Genomic DNA, 20,292 nt, shown 5'->3' with positions numbered 1-20,292 from the left:
CACTTCATTTGCTTGGTTCAGAATCCTAATTTAGGATCATTGAGATACCAGTGAACTCTCCATTCTGCAGTTATTTCCTCTAAAACCCCTGTCCATCATCCATTGTCACTTTTTTGGTGTGTGTTCTGTTATTTAGTGCTTACTATAAAATTTTTGTGGATGGGGCCACCACCTGCGATGCCAGCATCCCATATGAGCACTGATTCGAGTGACAGCTGTTCTACTTCTGACCCAACTTCCTGCTAATGCACCTGGGAAGACAGAAGATTGTCCAAGTGCTTGGGCCCCTGCTACCATGTGAGAGACCTGGATGGGGGTCCGGCTCCTGGTTTCGGCCATTTGGGGAGTGGACCAGTGAATGAAAGAGCTCTGTTTCTCAGTATTTCTCTGTAATGCTACCTTTTAAATAAATCAATCTTTAAAAAATATATACTTGTGGACAAAAACTCTTAAATATCTGTTTGCATTTCCAATCTAGTTCCTTTTATGACAATGGTATTAATGATATCAAATATTCAAGATTTATACTTATAATATAGTATCTGACATGACAGTTACTTAAATTCAAAGTTGCACTTTAGGCGCCAGCACTGTGGCACAGTAGGTTAATTCTCCGCCTGCAGTGTTGGCATCTCATATGGGTGCCAGTTCTAGTCCTGGCTGTTCCTCTTCCCATCCAGCTCTCTGCTATGGCCTGGGAAAGCAGTGGAAGATGGCCCAAGTACTTGGGCCCCTGAACCCAGATGGAAGACCCAGAGGAAGCTCCTGGCTCCTGGCTTTGGATTGACGCAGCTCCGGCTGTTGTGGCCATTTGGGGATTGAACCAGTGGATGGAAGACCTTTCTTTCTGTCTCTCCCTCTCACTGTCTGTAACTCTATCTCTCAAATAAATAAATAAAATCTTAAAAAAAAAAAAAAGTTGAACTTTGAATATCCCTGCCACTTTGCTTTGTCTTCCACTGGAAGTAAGAACTTGTTTCTCAAGGCTGCTGTTACAGAACCATGGGGTAGGAGTTAAAGAGGGGAAAATAGATGGCTGAATATTTGTGATTTGGAGTTAGACGCACATGACTGCATGACTGTGTATAGATTTCCTATCTGAAGTCCATCTCTCCTTCACTTCCTGGGAATACTGTCACAACAGCCTGTTTCTTTCCATCCCAGCATTAATCACGCCACAAAAATTGTTCTGTTACTTGGCTCAGAGTTTGGCACACAGTAGGTGCTTGATAAATTTTGATTGATGGAGTGAATAATGAGAAGCACACTCAGGCTCGTGAATAGGAAAACCTACTTGGAATTCCAGAAGCCACTCTTTCTTCCACAAATTGGAGTTGAGGGACACATAAACGGTTTCTACCAATACCTCCCTTTCCAGATACACCCCAACTTCCCAGCTCCTGCTATAGAAATTAATGCTCCCTGGTTTATGGCCCACATTGACTTCTGCAGTACAGCATGGATGTAGTTGTAAAAAATACAAGGCTGATTATACAGTGTCTAGACTTAATCTAATATAGAATATCCAATTTATATCTTGTTTTTCATGTTCTCAACTCCAGTGTCCTTGTAGGACTCAAATTGTATCCAAAGCCTGAGTACACTGCTTGCCTAGGGCGGCAGTAGACCTTCCTTCAAATTTAAATTAGCTTGAAGGCTGGTTGTCCGTTCGTGAAAATGTAACCTGAACATCCTGATTAGACACAGGTCATCCCCATTAGGTGAGTTATCTGAAGTACTTGCTTTTTATCTACTGACATTTATGATTAGAAAGCCTTAGAGCTATTAAATTGCTTTAATGGCATCCATTTGTACATCGTTACAAATTGTTTCCTGCAACTTAAACAGGCTGCATTTCTCATCTTTAAATCTGGGTATATTAAACATGTCTCTTAAAGGAACAAATAGTTTTTTAAGATATATTTTATTTATTTGAAAGGCAGAAAGGGAAAGAAATCTTCCATACACTTTTTCACTCCCCAAATAGCCATAAGCACTGGAATTGGGCCAGGCAGAAGCCAGGAGCCTGGAACTCCATTTGGGTCTTCCACATAATAGCAGAGGCCCAGATATTTAGGTCAACTTCCGTTGCTATCACAGGTACATTAGCAGGGAGCTATACTGAAGGTGGAGCAGGTCGCAAGTGGTAGCTTAACCCGCTGTGCCAACAATGCTGGCCCCTTAAAGGAACAATTTTATAAACTAAGGAAGGGGGTCAGGTATCTGAGGCCCTAGGTTCAAGTCCCTTCTGCCACAGTCTCCAAAAGTGATCCTTATTAGAACCTGTTAATTTCCTCTATAGGTAAATTTCACTGGATGAAATTCCATATAGACAAAAGTCTTACAAATTTACCATGAAACAAGATTTTTATATCCTTGGGTTGTGATAAGTCATTCTTTTTTTTTTTTTTATTTTTTTTTTAAGAGACACTTTTGCTGCATCCGAACTTTTCCTGGGAAAATGAATCATTCCCACCATATGGGCCACATGACCACCACAGCCTCACACTCCCATGGCGGAGGAGACGGCAGCATGATGATGATGATGGTGAGTGCCACAGGAGAGGCAGCACAGGTCCTTTCCCACCTGGGACACGGAAATCATGGACGTTCAGTACTGCCAGTGTATTATCGCTAAAGGTCAGCTTACTCATGAGAAAAAAACTAACGCAGACCCACACAAGTCAGGTGATTTGCCCAAGATCATGTGGCAAGTCAGTTGCAGAGTTACATCAGAACCACGATTTCAAGGGTTCTGTCTTCTCCAGCTTCTTTATGAAATGGACCCTTTTCTGAATGGACTTCTGGTCTTTGTGCTTTGTGTAGAAAGAGGAAAGTTGGCAGTGGGACCACAGGAGGAGACTCTTGCGTGGTGTCTGTGATATTAATGAATGCTAAGATAAGGGAGAAAGCCTCCCACTCCGGTGAATGTCTCTGCTTCCCCAGATCTGCTACTTTTTAATGTTGTAAGCTTCTTTCCCTCACTTAGGATCTTTAGTCAACTCTAATTGGCTCATTTTGATTTTCTGGCAGCCTATGACGTTCTACTTTGGCTTTAAGAATGTGGAACTGTTGTTTTCTGGTTTGGTGATCAATACAGCTGGAGGTGAGTACACTATCAGGCAGTATTTGAAGGTGTCAGTCACTTGAGAGATGGTGACAAAGCTTTTGGAAACCCAGCATCTCTTTCTGTCCTAATTACTGAATCGGTTTGGTCGTGATGCATAACCATCTTGGTTCCTATTTCCCACCTAGGGGGTAGGATACACAATATTTATTTTGGTCTTCCAATAAACTTCCTTTCAATAACATGTTTATGTTTTTAGAGCTCTGCAAAATAATCTAGATGCCTGATAAAAGTCTTTTGTAATCAATTTCTTTTTATTCTTTTTCCAGAATGTTTTTTGTTTGATAAACTGTTGTTCCTAGACATAAAGCTACAAACAAGTGAAAACACTACAAAATAAACCCTAAGTTATTTTACAGCTAGTGGAATGTTACACCCTAAATAACGTAACATTAGTGTGTCAGACTGTGGGCCACATCCTTCCTAGTGCTTGGCATGCCCACTGTTAGAATCACTCCTGGTTTGGAGGTAGCTGATTAGCCGTCTCTTTGTGCCTATCTTGTTGCATCAGTAAATTTAAATTGAAATTGCACAAGATCCATAATTAGCTGGACTGCTTTAGTACCAAATATATCTTTGTATCCACAAGATCAATTTGTTTTGGCAGGAAAGGGAGCATTTAGTTCAGCTGGTGTGTTAAACTAGTATTTTGCCGGCACCATGGCTTAACAGGCTAATCCTCCGCCTTGCGGTGCCGGCACACCGGGTTCTAGTCCCGGTCGGGGCACCGATCCTGTCCCGGTTGCCCCTCTTCCAGGCCAGCTCTCTGCTGTGGCCAGGGAGTGCAGTGGAGGATGGCCCAAGTTCTTGGGCCCTGCACCCCATGGGAGACCAGGAGAAGCACCTGGCTCCTGTCATCGGAACGGCGCGGTGCGCCTACCGCGGCGGCCATTGGAGGGTGAACCAACGGCAAAAAGGAAGACCTTTCTCTCTGTCTCCCTCTACTGTCCACTCTGCCTGTCAAAAAAAAAAAAAAAAAAAAAAACTAGTATTTTAATACATTCATGTCAGTACCAGCACCTTACAGTGTAAAAGAACTGAAGTGCATATTCAAGAAATGTAGTCAGTACTTTAAATGCTATTTTTCTTTTCCATATTCTACACCGTGTTTCAATTTAATAGCTAATTTAATGACATCAAGCAGCTAAACCAAAAGGCTTTTAATGGTTCAGATGCTCTTCTGGATCTTCATCAGAAAGTAAATGTGTTATTCCACAGAGGCGGTGGTTTTCACCAAGACTGTATAGGCTGTTCTCCCTTCTGGGCAGGTAAGGGGTAACAATATAATATATGAAGAAACTGAGAGTAGTACTTTTTTACTTTGTCTTTCTAGCTGCACTGACCAATGACCTGTTTCACAGTATCACCATCTTTTCCTTCCCTGCTTAGAAATGGCTGGAGCTTTTGTGGCAGTGTTTCTACTAGCAATGTTCTATGAGGGACTCAAGATAGCCCGAGAGAGCCTGCTACGGAAGTCACAAGTCAGCATTCGCTACAATTCCATGCCTGTGCCAGGACCAAATGGAACTATCCTTATGGAGACACATAAAACTGTAGGGTAAGATGATTGAATAGGTCCAGATGGGAGTTCTAGAAAGCTGGACTAGTTAAGCAGCAGAACCGCTGTCTTACAGCTGCCCTGTTCTTCAGTTAGTGATTATTTATTCCCATGGTAGTGATGAGCTTATTAAAGCCCCAAAAGACTGGGACTTACTTAAGATGAAAGAATGAGTAACCAGATCTCCTGATCCTTAATCTAGTTTTTTCTACTATACAACCCAGCCCTCAATTCTGTTTCCACTTTTGTGGAATATGAACTTTGCCAAGGGGGAAGGCCTAAAAATGTTCAGGCAGAGAAGTATGAGAGGTTTTGCAGGAGTGGGGAAACTTTTTTCTGCCAAGGGCCTTTGGTTATTTATAGCATCATCTGTAGGCCATACAAAATGATCGACTTACAAATTAGCCTGCTATAGATTTATTGAATTTGAGTCCCACCTGCAGTTGCCTTGGCAGGGCCAAACCAATTGATTTCAGGGGCCTTATATTGCCCACAGGCCCAACGTTCCCTAAACCTTCCCTTTCAGGACCCAAGGTGGAGACAAAAAGTCGGGATTGCTCCTTTCTTTGTCCTCCTCCCCAAAGCACATATAACCATATCTGGCTGATGCTTATCAACCTGGCAGCCTGTGGTATTCCATTCTCAGGGACTGTAAAATGTCCATACCCACAAGTGCCCACTAGTTTCCAAGATGGCGGTAAGGCAGCCCAGGTGAGGCTGCCCTCGTGGCTACGACATTCGCCCTCCTCCAGATCTCAGAGCTCCTAGAAGTCTGATTGTTGTGTCCCCATTTGCTTTCCAGGCAGCAGATGCTAAGCTTTCCTCACCTCCTGCAAACAGTGCTGCATATCATCCAGGTGGTCATCAGCTACTTCCTCATGCTCATCTTCATGACCTACAACGGGTACCTCTGTATTGCCGTAGCAGCCGGGGCCGGGACAGGATACTTCCTCTTCAGCTGGAAGAAAGCAGTGGTAGTGGACATCACAGAGCATTGTCATTAACGTCAGACTCCATGTGTGGCCTTAATGATTGCAGTGGGAAGCAGTTTGAGACTGGAAGACATGATTCCTGCTCCAATCATCTCTTCTTGCTCCTCTTTACACACACACACACACACTGCTCAACAGAGGTTTAGTTTACAGTCCCTGGGGTAAAGTGGTAATCTCCTAAACTGTTTTTTTTTCCTACTAAGTTGAGATTCCCATTTTTCTTAAAGAGAAGCCACCCGAGATGTCTTCTTCCTTGTCATCCCATTTATATGTTCTTGTCTAATCTGGGTAGCTTTCTATTCAATGACTTGGTCATCTGCTTCCTTGTTTTATCTTCTTGGTTTCTTTTAGCAGACAGCATATGAATTTGTTTTTTTGTTTTGTTTTGTTTTGTTTTTCCCTGAGTCAGTGATGGAAAGGGTTTGACTTTGAGCAGGATTAATGGCAGCTGAGGGAAATTCTTGTCCAACTACACCCGGAACTCAAACTTAACATTAGAAAATGAGTTCTAGTCTTTGGACTCAATAAGTGGGAAATACCCTGTGCCTTTCTCCAGGTGTGATGTGTTGCACCAAAACCTTTGTAGTGTGCAGAGGGGTGGTTGAGGCTAATTCCAGGGCTTGCAAAATGTGTATTCTTGAGTTGCTAACTCATCAATTTTATGTTCCCACTTACCATTTTGATTAGGATGAATTTGCTAATCCAAAAAAAAAAAAAAAAAGACAATCAATTTGAGAGAATAGAAATAGATATTTTAAAATAAAACTGTAAAGCCATTGGCATTTTACTTTGACTTAGTACCTTGGTTTGTCTCAGCTGAATGAAGCAAGAGTTTGAAATTTTTCCCATTACTGTTTTCATGTGTCTGTCTCCAAACCAGTGATTTTCAAACTTGAGCATGCATCAGAACTAGCAGCTGACACACTAATCCCAGAGCCCCAAAACTGGCATTTCTGGGTTCCTGATTATTGTTCCAATGGATGGTCAAGGGGGCCCACACTTTAAGAATCTCTGCTTTAAATTAAGGAAGCATCACCTGGTATTGGGCATGGAAATTTGAATTGCCGATGGGTAGGTTGTACATCTGGGCATAATTCACGTCATAAATGCTGCTGGTCAATACTTAAGCATTCCAAAAACTTTTATGCAGCTCCATCTGTGTACACCTATACCTGTACCTTTGCACATTTGCAGGAAGGGCTGCAGCCAAAGTACTCTGATCAGCATGGCTGAAATCACTACTTCTTAAAGAGCTGTGGTTTCTTGGAAGGAGTTTGAAGGTTGAGAGAAACCTTTGATCTGCAGTGTAAGTCAGCCAGCCTGGGCCAGAAGAGCCAAAGCTCAGCTTTCTCTTTGGAGAAACTTAGGGTGCGGTCCACTGATGGCCAGATTTGTGTCAGTCCCCAGCATCCACGCCCACGCCAAGCAGATCCTCATCCTCTGAAACACCATCTTTGTCACTCTTGGGGGCGTAATTAGATCACAAGTGGCTAGAAATCTCTTTTCTAAGTGAAGAATCCCATTGGATGTTTATTGTTAGTCTCTACTGCAGCCTTGTTTCAGTCCAAACTACCTCGGTACAGCGAATCTTCCGTGCTGGTCTGCTCAACTCTGCCCTCCTCGGAGCCAGACACAGCCGTGCCTCGGGCAGAGCTGTCCTGTTGGCTTGTGTTCTGGTTTTGAAGTTTGTACTTTCTCTGTGGATGCCAGTTAAATATTGGAGAGTGAGGAATGTGTACTTCTATGGCTTTGAACCAAGAGAGGGTGATGAGCCTACTAGATCGAGGTTAAAATCCAAGAACCAACATTTTAGAGCTTTGTGCTTTTCTCTCATTTCATCCGCTTGAAGCCCTGGTAACTTAGCATGGGCAAAGTGAATTCCGGGTACTGACAACAAGAGTCCAGCACTAAAGGTGCAAATAGCCCATGGCTGTCTTGGAAGCCAAGAAATCATAAAACCATGAGAACCAAGTAAGAATCAAGGTTTAGTAGTGACTGTGGTGCTCTCTAGACATCTCAGCATGAGCTGCTATAAAATACCTTCCCAGTACTGGGACCTTATCAGTAAGGTAAGAAAAACCATTATACATCTGAAACTAACAGAAAAAAACCTCTTCAGGATAGAGATAATCTCCTGGAAAACCTGACTTTTAGAGATTCAGGGTTGCCAAAGGATGAAGCTGGTGAAGGAGAAAAAAGTTTAAATTCTTTCCGTCTTTCCTGAGCTGTGGGATTGTCATAATATAATGACCTTGTCTCGTTGACTTTCATTTCTGAACTCCTGTTCATTTGGAATTTGATGCCTGATGTCTTTGTTCACTTTGGACCTAAACTTCTCTTTTCCTCCTTCCCTGTGCACAGCTGTTAGGAGACTGTACCCTCCCCTCTTTGGCCTCCTATTCTGCTCTCCTTTTCCCTTCCTGACTGCCAGTCTTTTATCCCCATCGTCTAGTTTGTTCAATCTCCCTAGCCCTCCTGATGCAGTGGGCATTGCCATTTGTAGATGTAAATACCAGAAGTTGGTATTTAGAAACCTGTTAGAGACCTTAAGCATGCCTCAAGAAACAGCTGCCCACTGGGATTTCTGTAAGTCTGGGGAAAGGTACCTCGTACCCTCCTCAGAGTTACAGACTTAGGTGCTGTCTCCAGTGTATGATGGAGGAACACTCAACACCCTCATTGCCCACAAACGGGGAGCCCTCACTCTGTCCATCAGGGGATTAGGAAGTGTCCTCACTACTTCTGTAGTAGGGTTGTCCAGAATTCCCTTTCAGGCTGTGGGTACTGGTCTTGGGTTCTAATCACAGGAGATTCCTTGCAAAGGAGCTGGAGGAAAGAGGGCATGGGGTACAGTTTCATGTCATTTAATTTTCATCCTGCCCTCCTCAGCTGCTTCTTCAAAAGATACAACTAAAGATATACAGTCTTTGTTTAATATAATGCCTTAATCACTGGGTCTACAATTAATGTTGACTGTTTTAGATTGTAAGCTCCTGGAGAGCAGTATGGCTGTAGTCAGAATGTCTTAACAGTGTCACGTGCAAAAGAACAAAATAAATATTTTGATTTTGTGATTGTATGCCTTTCTACCCAAAGTAGTATCAGAACAAGCTGGTCCCTTCCCAGCCATGGAGTCTCGCCGTGACCCATTTCGAAGATGTCAAAGGGGTTTACATGGTACGATCCCTTCATGTTTTAATCTCACTCTTTCTCCTCTACCATGATGAGCTAGTCCACACCAGAAGAATGGGGCCTTTTGCACAAGAGACAGGATCTTCACAAAGCAGCAAATATTTCAGTATACCAAGGATTCTGGAATTTAAAAGCTAACTTCTGTTACACCATAATTCTTTCCCTAAGTTTACACTGTCAGGAAGGAAGCTTTGAGCTGAACCTCCAGGAAGTTTGCAGCCCTGAGATGAGCATTGACCCTGCCTTGCCCTTTGGTGTTGCCAGAGAACTGGTGTCATTTGGTATTCCTGGTGGCCTCTGCCAGGCATCCCGCCACGCAGCAGCAGCCCTGTGCTCTTCCCTAGTCTAACAGGATGAGCCTGGAGTTTGGAGTCAATGGGTTTGTTTGAATCTCAGCTCCACCAGTTATTAGCAGTGTGACTTTAGGAAGTTATTCTGATAGCCCCTAAGCCTTAGTTTTCTCATTTATAAAAAGACAGCAATAAGGGCCAGTGCTATGGCATAGCAGGTATAGCCACCACCTGTACTGCCAGCATCCCATATGGGTGCTGGTTTAAGTCCCGGCTGTTCCACATCTGATCCAGCTCTCTGCTATTGTCTGAGAAAGCAGTAGAAGATGGCCCGACTTGGGCCCCTGCGTGGGAGACCTGGAAGAAGCTCCAGGTTCCTGGCTTCCTATCGGCCCAGCTCTGGCCAGTATGGCCATTTGGGGAGTAAACCAGCAGATGGAAGACCTCTCTGCCTTTCAAATAAATCATGGGCCATCCTCCACTGCTTTCCCAGGCGCATCAGCAGGAAGCTAGATGGAAAGTGGAGCAGCCAGGACTCAAAAACCATTGCCCACATAGGATGGCGGTGCTGCAGGCCAGGGCTTTAACCCACTGTGCCACAGCACTGGCCCCAATAAATAAATCTTTTCTTTGGGGGGAGTGGGGAGCTCAATAGCACCTACCTGATTTAGGAGCACTGGGTGGCTATTTAGCCTAGCAGTTAAGATACCTTGTCTCAGAGTACCTGGGTTTGATACCTGACTCCAGTTCCCTGCTATTGGGGCCCCTGGGAGGCAGCAGTGATGACCCAAATGATGAATCTCTGCCACCCACAAGGGAGACCTGGATTGTGTTTCTGGCTCCCAGCTTTGACCTCAGCTCGCATCTGGGGAGCGAACCAGCAGTTGGGAGCACTCCCTGTTGTTTTTTGTTTGTTTTTAAGATTTATTTATTTATTTTAAAGAGTTACAGAGAGAGAGGAGAGGCAGAGAGAGAAAAGTCTTCCATCTGCTGGTTCACTTCCCAATTGGCCACAACGGCCAGAGCTACAACAATGCGAAGCCAGGAGCCAGGAGCTTCCTCCAGGTCTCCTACGTGGGTGCAGGGGCCCAAGGACTTCAGCCTTCTTCTACTGCTTTCCCAGGACATAGCAGAGAGCTGGATCAGAAGTGCAGCAGCTAGGATTAGAACCAGCACCCATATGGGATGCCAACACTTCAGGCCACAGTGTTAACCTGCTGTGCCATAGCGCCAGCAGGCCAGCGCCATTTTGAATTGAGAGCAATACAAGCACATGTTGCTTAATGATAGGATATTTTTGGAGAACTGCATTGTTAAGGGGTTGCTGTTTTATCTGAACACCAGAGGGTATACTTAACATTGTAGAGTGGAAAGCTAAGATGGCGACAAGTCACTGGGCAATAAATCTTAGGGGACTGCTGTCATATACACAGTCCATCACTGAAATGTCATTACGCAGGGGAAGGTGTATGTGAAAGGCCTCTGGCACAAAGTGGGCATCCAAGCCATACTAGTATGATTACTGTTACTCCAGCTTGCAGGAAAATCAAAGGTGTAGTCTTCTGGACAGGGTTAGTATTGTTTTACAAGTCCCTGACCAACTCCCTCAGGCTGGGTACTCCAGAAATGAACGGTAAGACCCAAGAAACAGTATGTGACTTCAGTTGTGCCAAAGGTTTTGCAGCTGCAATAGCTCTTATTTGTTGATCTAGTAATTGTCTTATTTCCAAAATTACTACAGCATGGACATTTCCTGGGCCTGTGAACAGCAACCTCAGCCGGCCCCTGGCAGCTGCTGTGTAGACAGCCGAAGAAGACTAAAAGCCCTAAAAGCCACACAGCCAGAGGTTTAGCAGTGTGGGTTCAGAAATCAGACTGGGCCCCAGTACCAGCTCTGCCACGTAACTGCTAGTCTCAGCTTTTATAAAATTGAAAATTAAGTGACGCAATCTGCATAAAGCATTCAGTATGGAGTCTTAGCAGCAGCCCCGAAATGTCTGCTGTCCGTAGGCACTGGGCGGATGTTCGGGAGGCACGGTGTTTACACGATTCTGTGCCTGTTCCTGCTGGGAGGATTTCGTGGCAGATAGGCCGGGTCTGATTCTCCCCTTGGTTTTTCTGCCCTTCCATTTAAGGTAATACAGTAACTTCCCTATTTGGAGCCTTGACTCTGGAAGGTTTTTTAAAAGACTGCAAGGTAACAGAATTCAAGGTCCAAGATAAAACAAAGAATGGAGCAGAAAGTGAAACTGTATACCCCCTTCTATCCATCTGTGCCTCTCCCACACTCTTGTTACTCAGACCTTAAACTATCCCCCAAAAAGAACTGCTAAGTGGTCTCTTTACAACCAATGGTCCCAGAGGTTCTTACCACCCCAGCTTGGGGTTCCTGGTAGCAGATTCAACAGTGAAAACAACAGGGCCTGATCCAAACCAGCCTGAGCTGCCCCTCCCAGTGGTTCCTGCTGGGAAAAATTCTTAGGCTGAGAAGGAGGGAAACTGTAAGACAGTACTTTTGCTAAGCGCGCTCCTGCTCCCCACCATTGCCTGTCCAACAGCTCTGGCGCCTACAACTTGTTCAGGTTTTCACAGACTCTAAGCACAGGGCTCTTTTTGATTGGCATGTAGTAGGTACTCAATAAATACTTGCCGAAGAAGTAAAATGGAAGGGACAAGGACCAACTGGAAGTGTTCGGTGCTGGAGTTTTTTAGTAAACCTGGAAAGAATGGTATTTCTGCAGCAGTTACCTTGTGAAGCCTGAGGGCTCAATATGATATATGTCATTAAGAGTGTCCCACAACTTTCCAAAAATATATTTATTTTGAAAAACAAGGTTCAGATGATTTTTATAGTCAGCTTTCCAGAGACAAACCAGAGTTTGCATTGCAGCTTAGAGCAAAAGTGAAGCGTCAGCAGTCTCCTGCCGAAACACTTCTCTCTGCAGGAAGTAAACATTGCGCTTCCCTGCAAGCACTCAGTTCCCTCAATCTGGTTTGTACTTCTGCCATTATTTTATTCCACTCCAGGGCTCTGGCATGCAAGATAATCCGTCTCTAAAATTCAAAACTTCCAAACTGAGATGAGCGACTATTGGGCTTGGGTTGGGGTTTGTAACCAATTCGATCATTAATCATTTGTTCCCGGCTCTTGGGGTCACTGCTGAGCCCCATGGCTCCTTCTCCATCACTGCTTCCTACGACATCCACGTCTTCCTTCTGCTTTTTACGGGTCTGAAAGTATACAAGTTTTAGGATTAAGGCAACAGTCTTTCAATTAGCAAATGTAAATGTAGTACCTACCACGTACGTTCTAGGCATGGGGTAAAGGATAGGGTTAGGATCCAATGAATGATAAACTGAAATGGTACAGATACAGTAATAAAAGATATAACCCCTCCCCTCCAGGAAGTGATAATCTAGTAAGAAAATGGGAAAACAGACAATTCGGGGGTGATTAAGCCCATGACAGAGGGAGCCTACACTGCCAAAGAGACACAAAGGAGAGGCGAGGGGTGAGGTGCAGAGAGCTGCACCTGCAGATGTGTAAGAGCAGCCAGCGGGGAGGGGAGGGTGTGGCAGCACACGCATCATTCAAGAGAATAAACGGGAAAGAACAACAGCCACCAAGTCTACAGCCTGCCTGGCCGCATGAGGTGTAAAGGTCCCAGAGATTTTAGACTGTCAAAGGTCAGAGTTTTCAGGCTTCATCTTTGTGTGGGTTTTTTTGTTTTTGTTTTTTTTTTTTCTATGAGATGTCACTCAGGCAACACATCTTCCAGGAAGCCTATTTTTTTTTTTTTAAAGATTTATTGATTTATTTGAAAGGCAAAGTTATAGAGGGAGAGAGAGAGAGAGATCTTCCATCTGCTAGTTCACTCCCTAGATGGCTGCGATGGCCAGATCTGAGCCAATCCGAAGCCAGGAGCCTCTTTCTAATCTCCCACATGGGTGCAGGGGCCCAAGCACCTGGGCATCCTCTGCTGCTTTCCCAGCCATTAGCAGGAAGCTGGATTGGAAGTGGAGTAGCTGGGACTCAAACCAGCACCCATATGGGACGCTGGCACTGCAAGCAGCTTAACCTGCTATGTTACAGTGCCAACCCCAATTCCTTACTCAATATCACAACTTACAAAGCCATTTGCCTGATGTAATTAAAGTAAAAAGCTACAACAGATTAAAGGCCTCAGGGATGGACATCAAATTGACAATACCAACCCAGAGTGTTTCCGGCTGAAGCTGCGGTAACTTTTCTGGCTATGATCATCTAGCCCTTCCACACAAGAGAAAGTCACTAAAGCAAAGCCCTTGCATATTGTGTCTGGGGCCTCTCATTACCACACAACCTGAGAATGCCCGCTTCCCAAAATGTTCTCTGAAACTACCGTCTGCAGTTTCCAGGCCCGGGCCATCAATCAACAGCTGGCTCGGGTTCCTCTGGATCACAGCCCTGCCACCCCAACCCCAGGCAGCAGCAGCAATGGCTGGAATGAGGCTGGAGGCAACCTGGTAGCAGGTGTACCTCCTTTTTGACACCAGAGGTAACATTCCAATTCACAAAAAGAGGCCAAGCCTCGTTTTGTTCTCAGATACAAAGTTTGGCTTCTAGCTCCCTGCTAATGTGCCTGGAAAACCAGCAGAAGATAATGGCCCAAGTGCTGGAGCCCCTGCACCCACATGGGAGACTCAGAAGAAGCTCCTGACTCCTGGTTTCAAATTGACCCAGCTCCAGCCATTGCGGCCATTTGGGGAGTGAACCAGTAGAAAGAAGATACCTCTCTGTGCCTCTCTCCTTCTCTCTGTAACTGTGCCTTTCAAATAAATAAATAAATAAATAAATCTTAAAAAAAAAAAAAAAGGTTTGGCTTCAAGTCACACGTGATTGCAGAATCACAAAGTATGTTTAGTTTGCTCATTTTCAAAAAGGAAAGCTCACATTTAACCCATAACCAGCACTGCCCCACCGTAAACGTTCTAAATGAGCGAATGTTTTATCTGGAGTTCTCTACTAGAAGGCTCAGCTCCTCTGATCACTGAGTTGCCATTATTCTTCAGCACTGACTGAGGAACTGTGGACATGCAACTGCCAACAGCAAAGTGTTACAGTGCATCAGGGAAGGGACGGGTCAAGTAGCCTTATCCGAAATGCCAGACAGGAGAGCTTCAGATTCTAGACTTTTTCTGACAGGATATTTGCATAGACTTCACCAGCTGAGCATCCCTAATCCAAAAATCTGAAATCCAGAGTCTGGAGCTTTGAGTACTGGCACTCAACAAAGTTTCAGATTTCACGATATTGCAGATTTTGAATTCTTGCACTAGGAATATCCATCCTATATTACCTTTTATTTGACAAACAGAATAACCTTGCTGATCACTCTCTAGTCCACACTACCAGTAAGCGACATTAGAAGGTTCCACCCAAACACCTTTGTGAAAACAGGTTCTAAACAGCAAGGGACTATCATTGAGAATATCCAATTGGAGTGAAATCATGTAAATGGCTTCCCACTCTGCACAACTACTGAGTTTCAGAACCCAGAGTCACAGTCATATGGGCGCCAGTTCAATTCCCGGCTGCTCCACTTCCAGTCCAGCTCTCTGCTGTGGCCTGGGAAAGCAGTGGAGGATGGCCCAAGTCCTTGAGCCCCTGCACCCACATGGGAAACCCAGAAGAAGCTCCTGGCTCCTGGCTTTGGATCGGTCCAGATCTGGCCTTTGTGGCCATTTGGGGAGTGAACCAGATGGAAATCTCTCTCTCTAACTGCATCTTTCAATAAATAAATATTTAAAAAAAAAAAAAAACAGACTTACACTGTGCCAGCCTTTGGGCCTCCAGCTGGGAACCAAAGCAGAGAAGAATGTATGAATTCCTGCCTTCAAGGAGTTTAGGGCCCAGCAGGGGCAATCAGAAACAACAAAAACTGACAACAGAGTGTGGTAGTGTCTAGGAGAGAAATCAGCAAAGGGCGAGGAGGCTGAACCTCATCCAGCGGTGGCTGGAAGGAGCTGAGTCAAGAGATGATCAGGAGTTAGCCGACAAAGAAAGGCAAAGGGCATGTAAGGCAAGCGAACACAGTGAGCGCAGTGTCTGAGATTAAAGTCCACTGTAACCCAGCAGGGCAAGATGAAGTAGAGAGATGAGCACGGACCAGGTCACAAAGCACCTCACATGCTATGCTCAACAGTTTGGACTTTATTCTGAAGACCTAAGTCTTATCAACAGATATCTAGTACTGTGTGGCATACCCTATGCCAATGTCACACCTTTAAAAATGGATATTGAGGGACTGGCATTGTAGCGTAATGGGTTAAGCCACCGCCTGTAACGCTGGCATGCCATATGAGTGCCAGTTCAAGTCCTGGCTGCTCCAGTTCTGATCCAGCTCCCTGCTAATAGCCTGAGAAAGCAGAAGATGAGCCAAGTACTTGGGCCTCTGCACCCACATGGGAGCTCCTGGCTCCTGACTTCAAATCAGCCCAGCTCTGGCTGTTGCAGCCATTTGGGGAGTGAACTAGCAGATGGAAGATCTCTCCCTGTCTCTCCCTCTCTCTTTCTGTAACTGCCTTTCAAATAAATAAATAAATCTTTTTAAAAATGGATGTTGAGCTCCTACCTCCTATTGAGAACTCAACAGTGAAGCAGAGATAATTTCTGCAGTCATGGTTCCTAATGTAAATGATTTTTACAATAAGCAAACAAATAATACTGTAAATTACAATACATGCTTTAAATATGCTTTATGATAATTAAAAATGAATCTTAATGAAGAACGGGATGGACAGGGGAGTAGGAGGTAGAACAGTTTGGGGGTGGGAGGGTAGGTATGGGGGAAAGAACTGCTATATTCCAAAAGCTGTACCTATGAAATTTATATTTATTAAATAAAAGCTTTCTAAAAAAATAAAATAAGCTTTATGAGAGCCTAATGAGGGGCAGGCAGCACGGACAGGAATGAAACTGCTAACTCAGGTAACACAGAGGCCTCTGGGGCTAAGAAGGTGACACCTCACCTAAGACTGGAAGAAACTGACAGCACTCCAGGCAGAGGGAAGTTTGAGCCAAGGCCATGGCAGCATACTTCCACACGTTCCTAGGAAATCAAAGAAGGCTACTGTGTGAGGGCAAAGAGGGCAAGGCAAACAGAAGTGCGAAGTGGAAACCAGAGAGGGACTAGAACATAGGAAACCTTACAGGCCCTGGTGAAGAATCCTCTTTTATTCTAAGTACAGGGAACCACTGAATTTGTCTGTTTGTTCGTCTGTTTTACAAAGATTTATTTATGTGCTGGAGAGGCATAGTTACAGACGGAGAGAGGGAGAGAGAATCTTCCACCTGCCGGTTCACTCCCCAAATGGCTACAACGGCCAGAGCTGCGTTGATCTGAAGCCAGGAGCCAGGAGCTTCTTCCGAGTCTCCCACATGGGTGCAGGAGCCCAAGGACTTGGGTCATCCTCTGCTGCTTTCCCAGGTCATAACAGAGTGCTGGACTGGAAGTGGAGCAGCCGGGACTCAAACCTCAGCCCATATGGGATGCCGGCGCTGTAGGCAGATGCTTAACCTGCTACGCCACAGGGCCTGCCCCCTCATGCCCTGAGAAGTTTTCTTTTTTTTTTTTTTTTTTATTTTATTTTATTTATTTTTTTGACAGCAGAGTGGACAGTGAGAGAGAGAGAGAGACAGAGAGAAAGGCCTTCCTTTACCGTTGGTTCACCCTCCAATGGCTGCCGTGGCCGACGCACTGCAGCCAGCACACCGCGCTGATCCGAAGCCAGGAGCCACGTGTTTCTCCTGGTCTCCCATGGGGTGCAGGGCCCAAACACTTGGGTCATCCTTCATTGCACTCCCGGGCCACAGCAGAGAGCTGGCCTGGAAGAGGGGCAGGCAACCGGGACAGAATCCGGCGCCTGACCAGGACTAGAACCTGGGGTGCCGGCGCCGCAAGGCGGAGAATAGGCTAAATACAGCCTCCAAAGCTATCAGGTCCTAATTCCTGGAACCTGTAAATGTCACCTTATACAGGAAAAAGGTCTTTGCAGAGGGGATAAATTAAAGATCTTCAGACGGGTACATTATCCTGGATGAGCCAAGTGGGCCCGGAATGTAATCACACATATCCTTGTAAGAGGGAGGCTGAGGGAGGTATCACAGACAGGACAGGGGAGACAACGTGACCATGGAGACACAACTGGAGCAAGGACAGTGGCCGCCCGGAAGCCAGCAGGGCCAAGGAAGGGATTCTCACAAGCGCCTCTGGAAAGAATGTGGCCCTGCGGACACCCTGACTTCTGCCCAGCTGAACAGATTTCCCATTTCTGGCCTAAAGAGTCATGAAGAATAAATTTCTGTTGTCTTGAGTCACTGAGTTTGTGGCACTTTGTTAGGGCAGCCACAGGAAACTAAGAGTAAAAGTCTGAGATGCCTGCAAAGTAGACAAATAGAGCTACTGGTGCAAGAGTCTGGAGTTCACAAGTCATTGTTTTAGCTATTCCTAAGGGTTTGAAAGTTGCACTCTCACCTCCAGGTCCTTTCGAATGCTCTCAAACTCTTCAATATCATCAAGCTTGAGCTCCAGGCGCGTGGGTTTCCGTCGCAGCATACTGAAATCTACCCAGAGAGCAGATCCAATCAACTATGAGCTATTAAAAATGACAGAGAGAAAAACTGGAGGTGATACATCGCAGTTACAAACATAAGGCCAATTTCTACGCATGCACACTAAAGTGAAGGCAATAGCAAAATCAAACTTGGATTCACACATAGATCTCTTTCTTTTTTTGAAAGGCAGAGTGACAGAGAGATGGAGAGGCACAGAGAGAGATCTCTCATCCACCATAGTTCACTACTCCCATGGCTACAGTGTCTGTGGATGAGCTGGGCCAAAGCCAGGAGTCGGGAGCTCCATTGGTGTTCACACACTTGGGCCATTATCTGGTGCTTTCCCAGGCACATTAGAAGGGAGCTGGACTGGAAGCAGAGCAGCCAAGACTCTGATATGGGATGCCATCTGCAAGACGTGGTTTACCCTCCGTGCCGCAATGCCAGCCCCACACATAGATTTCTAAGGCTTTAGGTATACGCTTCTTACATTTGTATTTCATGATGGAGATCCACAACGCGGTGATTCTAAAAACCTCTTTCTGAAAAAACTGAACACCAGCAAGCTGCCTATAAGAAAATTCTAGGCAATACTGAACTCACCAATTCACAAGATTCTCTTCAGCGTCTCAATCAACCAGAGAGATCATTCATTAGCAAAGACTTCTTGTGCTCTGGCTACAAAATTAAAAGATACAGACACAACCTGTGGGAGAAAGACACGTGAGAAGAAAATTAACAGCGAGGGGAGCAAGAACACTAATGAGAATACAATGGCAGCCACGCTGGCCCGAAAGCTGGACTAGGTGTAGGGTGGTGGCCAGGCATGTTAAACAGCCTATGGCAGGAAATGATGTCTAAGTGAAGTCTTAGTCGACATCTAAAGAGCAGGCAGAGAGAACAAGTGCACAAAGAAGCTCAAGAGAACAGTCTGAGTCAAGGCAATATTTTTAACAAAAACCATTTCTTTGAGCAAACAGAACTCCCCGATCACGTTTAGTATCTGTTGAGGGGCATCCTCATGGCACCCAATAGAGTCTGTGTATGTACATTAAGCACTCAGTAAATGCTCCCTGAATATAGGAAACAAATAAAGTAAAATGAACTTGAGTGAGCACTGGGCTAATTTTTCCATCACCATTCTTCACTTCCTTACTTTACTATGAAAACCCTGTGAGGCTGGCAAGATCGTCCTGTTTTACAGGGAAAGAAGTCAAAGCAAGCTGTCCAGTCTGGCCTCCTGTAGGAGTCACACATCGGTCCGTGGGGTGAGGGTTAAATGAGACTGATGTAAATGAACGCTACTGGGTGTACCCAGGATGAAACCGGGGCCTGAGAAGTGCATAAAAGAAGAAACATGTCCTCCTCCCACGAAGCCTGGGACAGACACGCAGTGGTAACACAAAACATTACATTTCAATTTGCTTTGACTTAAATCCGATACTGTCCACCAAATTCCAATGCCGACAAGCAGTAGAGGAAAACGAAGTTCCAAACGGGGTGAGGATGGGATACTGAGAAGATCGCTATGCATTTTAACTTTTCTGCGAAAACGAAAAGCCCACCACTAGGAAGCAGGGTAGAGAACCGGCTGAAGTGCTGGCTCCGATCCCTTTAAGTTACCGATCTTTGTCTCGCACCAGACCTTCCTTGCCTCTATACTCTGTTGCTGTCTGAATTGAATGACGTAGTGCCGATTAAGCTCTTGGTACACAGCTTTGGTATTCAGTAAACGCTCAATAAATAACAGGCACTTATGACTGCAGTTGTTGGGGGGGGGGCGGAAGAGATAACGATGGGGGGGGGGTATCCAGCTCTGCAAACACGAACATTTTGAGTCTCCCACCCACTACATGCCTTGTTCATCGCTGATGCCCCCGCACCCAGAGGAGCACGGGGCTATGCAGGAGAGCGTCGGCTGCAGCCTACCCGACGCCTTCCTAGCCATCACCTCACTCGGTCTGACACGAAGACCCGGCTGAAGACGAAGCAAAAGCAACAGCAAAACCGGGCCGAAGCTTCCCCCGCTCTTTATTTCACTTCGACGCTAGAGGGCTCTTTGAGCTTCCTCTCTCCCCGCTGCCCAAATCCACCGCAAACTGACCCAGCTCGGACGGAAGCCCCGGGCCCCGGGAGGAGGGCTTCCCTCCCCACCCCCACCCCGACAGCCCTCCTCGCCCGGCTCCAGGACCACACTCTGCGGTCCCGGGCGAGGGTTTCCATGGCAACATGGGCCTCCGCCCCGGGACGACAGAAAGACTCTCGGAGCCCTCGGTACGCTCCAGAGTTCAGCGCCCGGCCGCGCGACTCGACTCACCTCCCTCTCTCTCCAAGCCCGCTCAGCCCCTTCCCGGAAGGAACCTCGGCTCCCACCACCAATCTACTGCGAGCCCAACTGGACTACACTTCCCAGACTGCTTCGCGCCTCTCTCCCCCGACCCAGAACCTCGTCTCCCGCGAGATTTTCTCGGAGGTTCTACGGGTCATGCCCCTCCACGCGACCAGAATAGTAACTACTACGACTCCCATGGTGCTCC

General features: G+C 45.8%; 2 protein-coding genes across 3 annotated transcripts in view; one reads left to right on the top strand and one right to left on the bottom strand.

Annotated features, from left to right (window-relative positions):
• The window catches only part of SLC31A1 (solute carrier family 31 member 1), a 38,798-nt gene extending 30,042 nt beyond the window's left edge, over window positions 1-8,756 (top strand). The window contains exons 2-5 of the mRNA XM_062207736.1: window positions 2,426-2,548; window positions 3,034-3,106; window positions 4,517-4,685; window positions 5,488-8,756. Of these exons, the coding sequence (XP_062063720.1) occupies window positions 2,462-2,548; window positions 3,034-3,106; window positions 4,517-4,685; window positions 5,488-5,689 (531 nt within the window). The 5' untranslated portion in view covers window positions 2,426-2,461 and the 3' untranslated portion in view covers window positions 5,690-8,756. The remainder of the gene's footprint in view (window positions 1-2,425; window positions 2,549-3,033; window positions 3,107-4,516; window positions 4,686-5,487) is intronic.
• Window positions 8,757-11,974: 3,218 nt separating this feature from the next.
• On the bottom strand, window positions 11,975-20,179 carry CDC26 (cell division cycle 26). Of its 2 annotated transcripts, none has more exons than XM_062207734.1 (4): window positions 20,073-20,179; window positions 18,359-18,461; window positions 17,676-17,796; window positions 11,975-12,390 (listed from the first exon to the last, which is right to left on the bottom strand). In XM_062207734.1, exons 3-4 carry the CDS (start codon window positions 17,754-17,756, stop codon window positions 12,214-12,216), a joined length of 258 nt encoding a protein of 85 aa, XP_062063718.1. In that variant the 5' UTR covers window positions 17,757-17,796; window positions 18,359-18,461; window positions 20,073-20,179; the 3' UTR covers window positions 11,975-12,213. The 2 variants fall into 2 exon arrangements, with proteins under 2 accessions (XP_062063718.1, XP_062063719.1); XM_062207735.1 differs by having other exon boundaries at window positions 17,676-17,764.
• Between the last annotated feature and the right edge of the window lie 113 nt (window positions 20,180-20,292).

The sequence above is a fragment of the Lepus europaeus genome, chromosome 12 (assembly GCF_033115175.1).
Source record: "Lepus europaeus isolate LE1 chromosome 12, mLepTim1.pri, whole genome shotgun sequence".
Classification (NCBI taxonomy): domain Eukaryota; kingdom Metazoa; phylum Chordata; class Mammalia; order Lagomorpha; family Leporidae; genus Lepus; species Lepus europaeus.
This window is presented reverse-complemented; position numbering and strand designations above follow the sequence as displayed.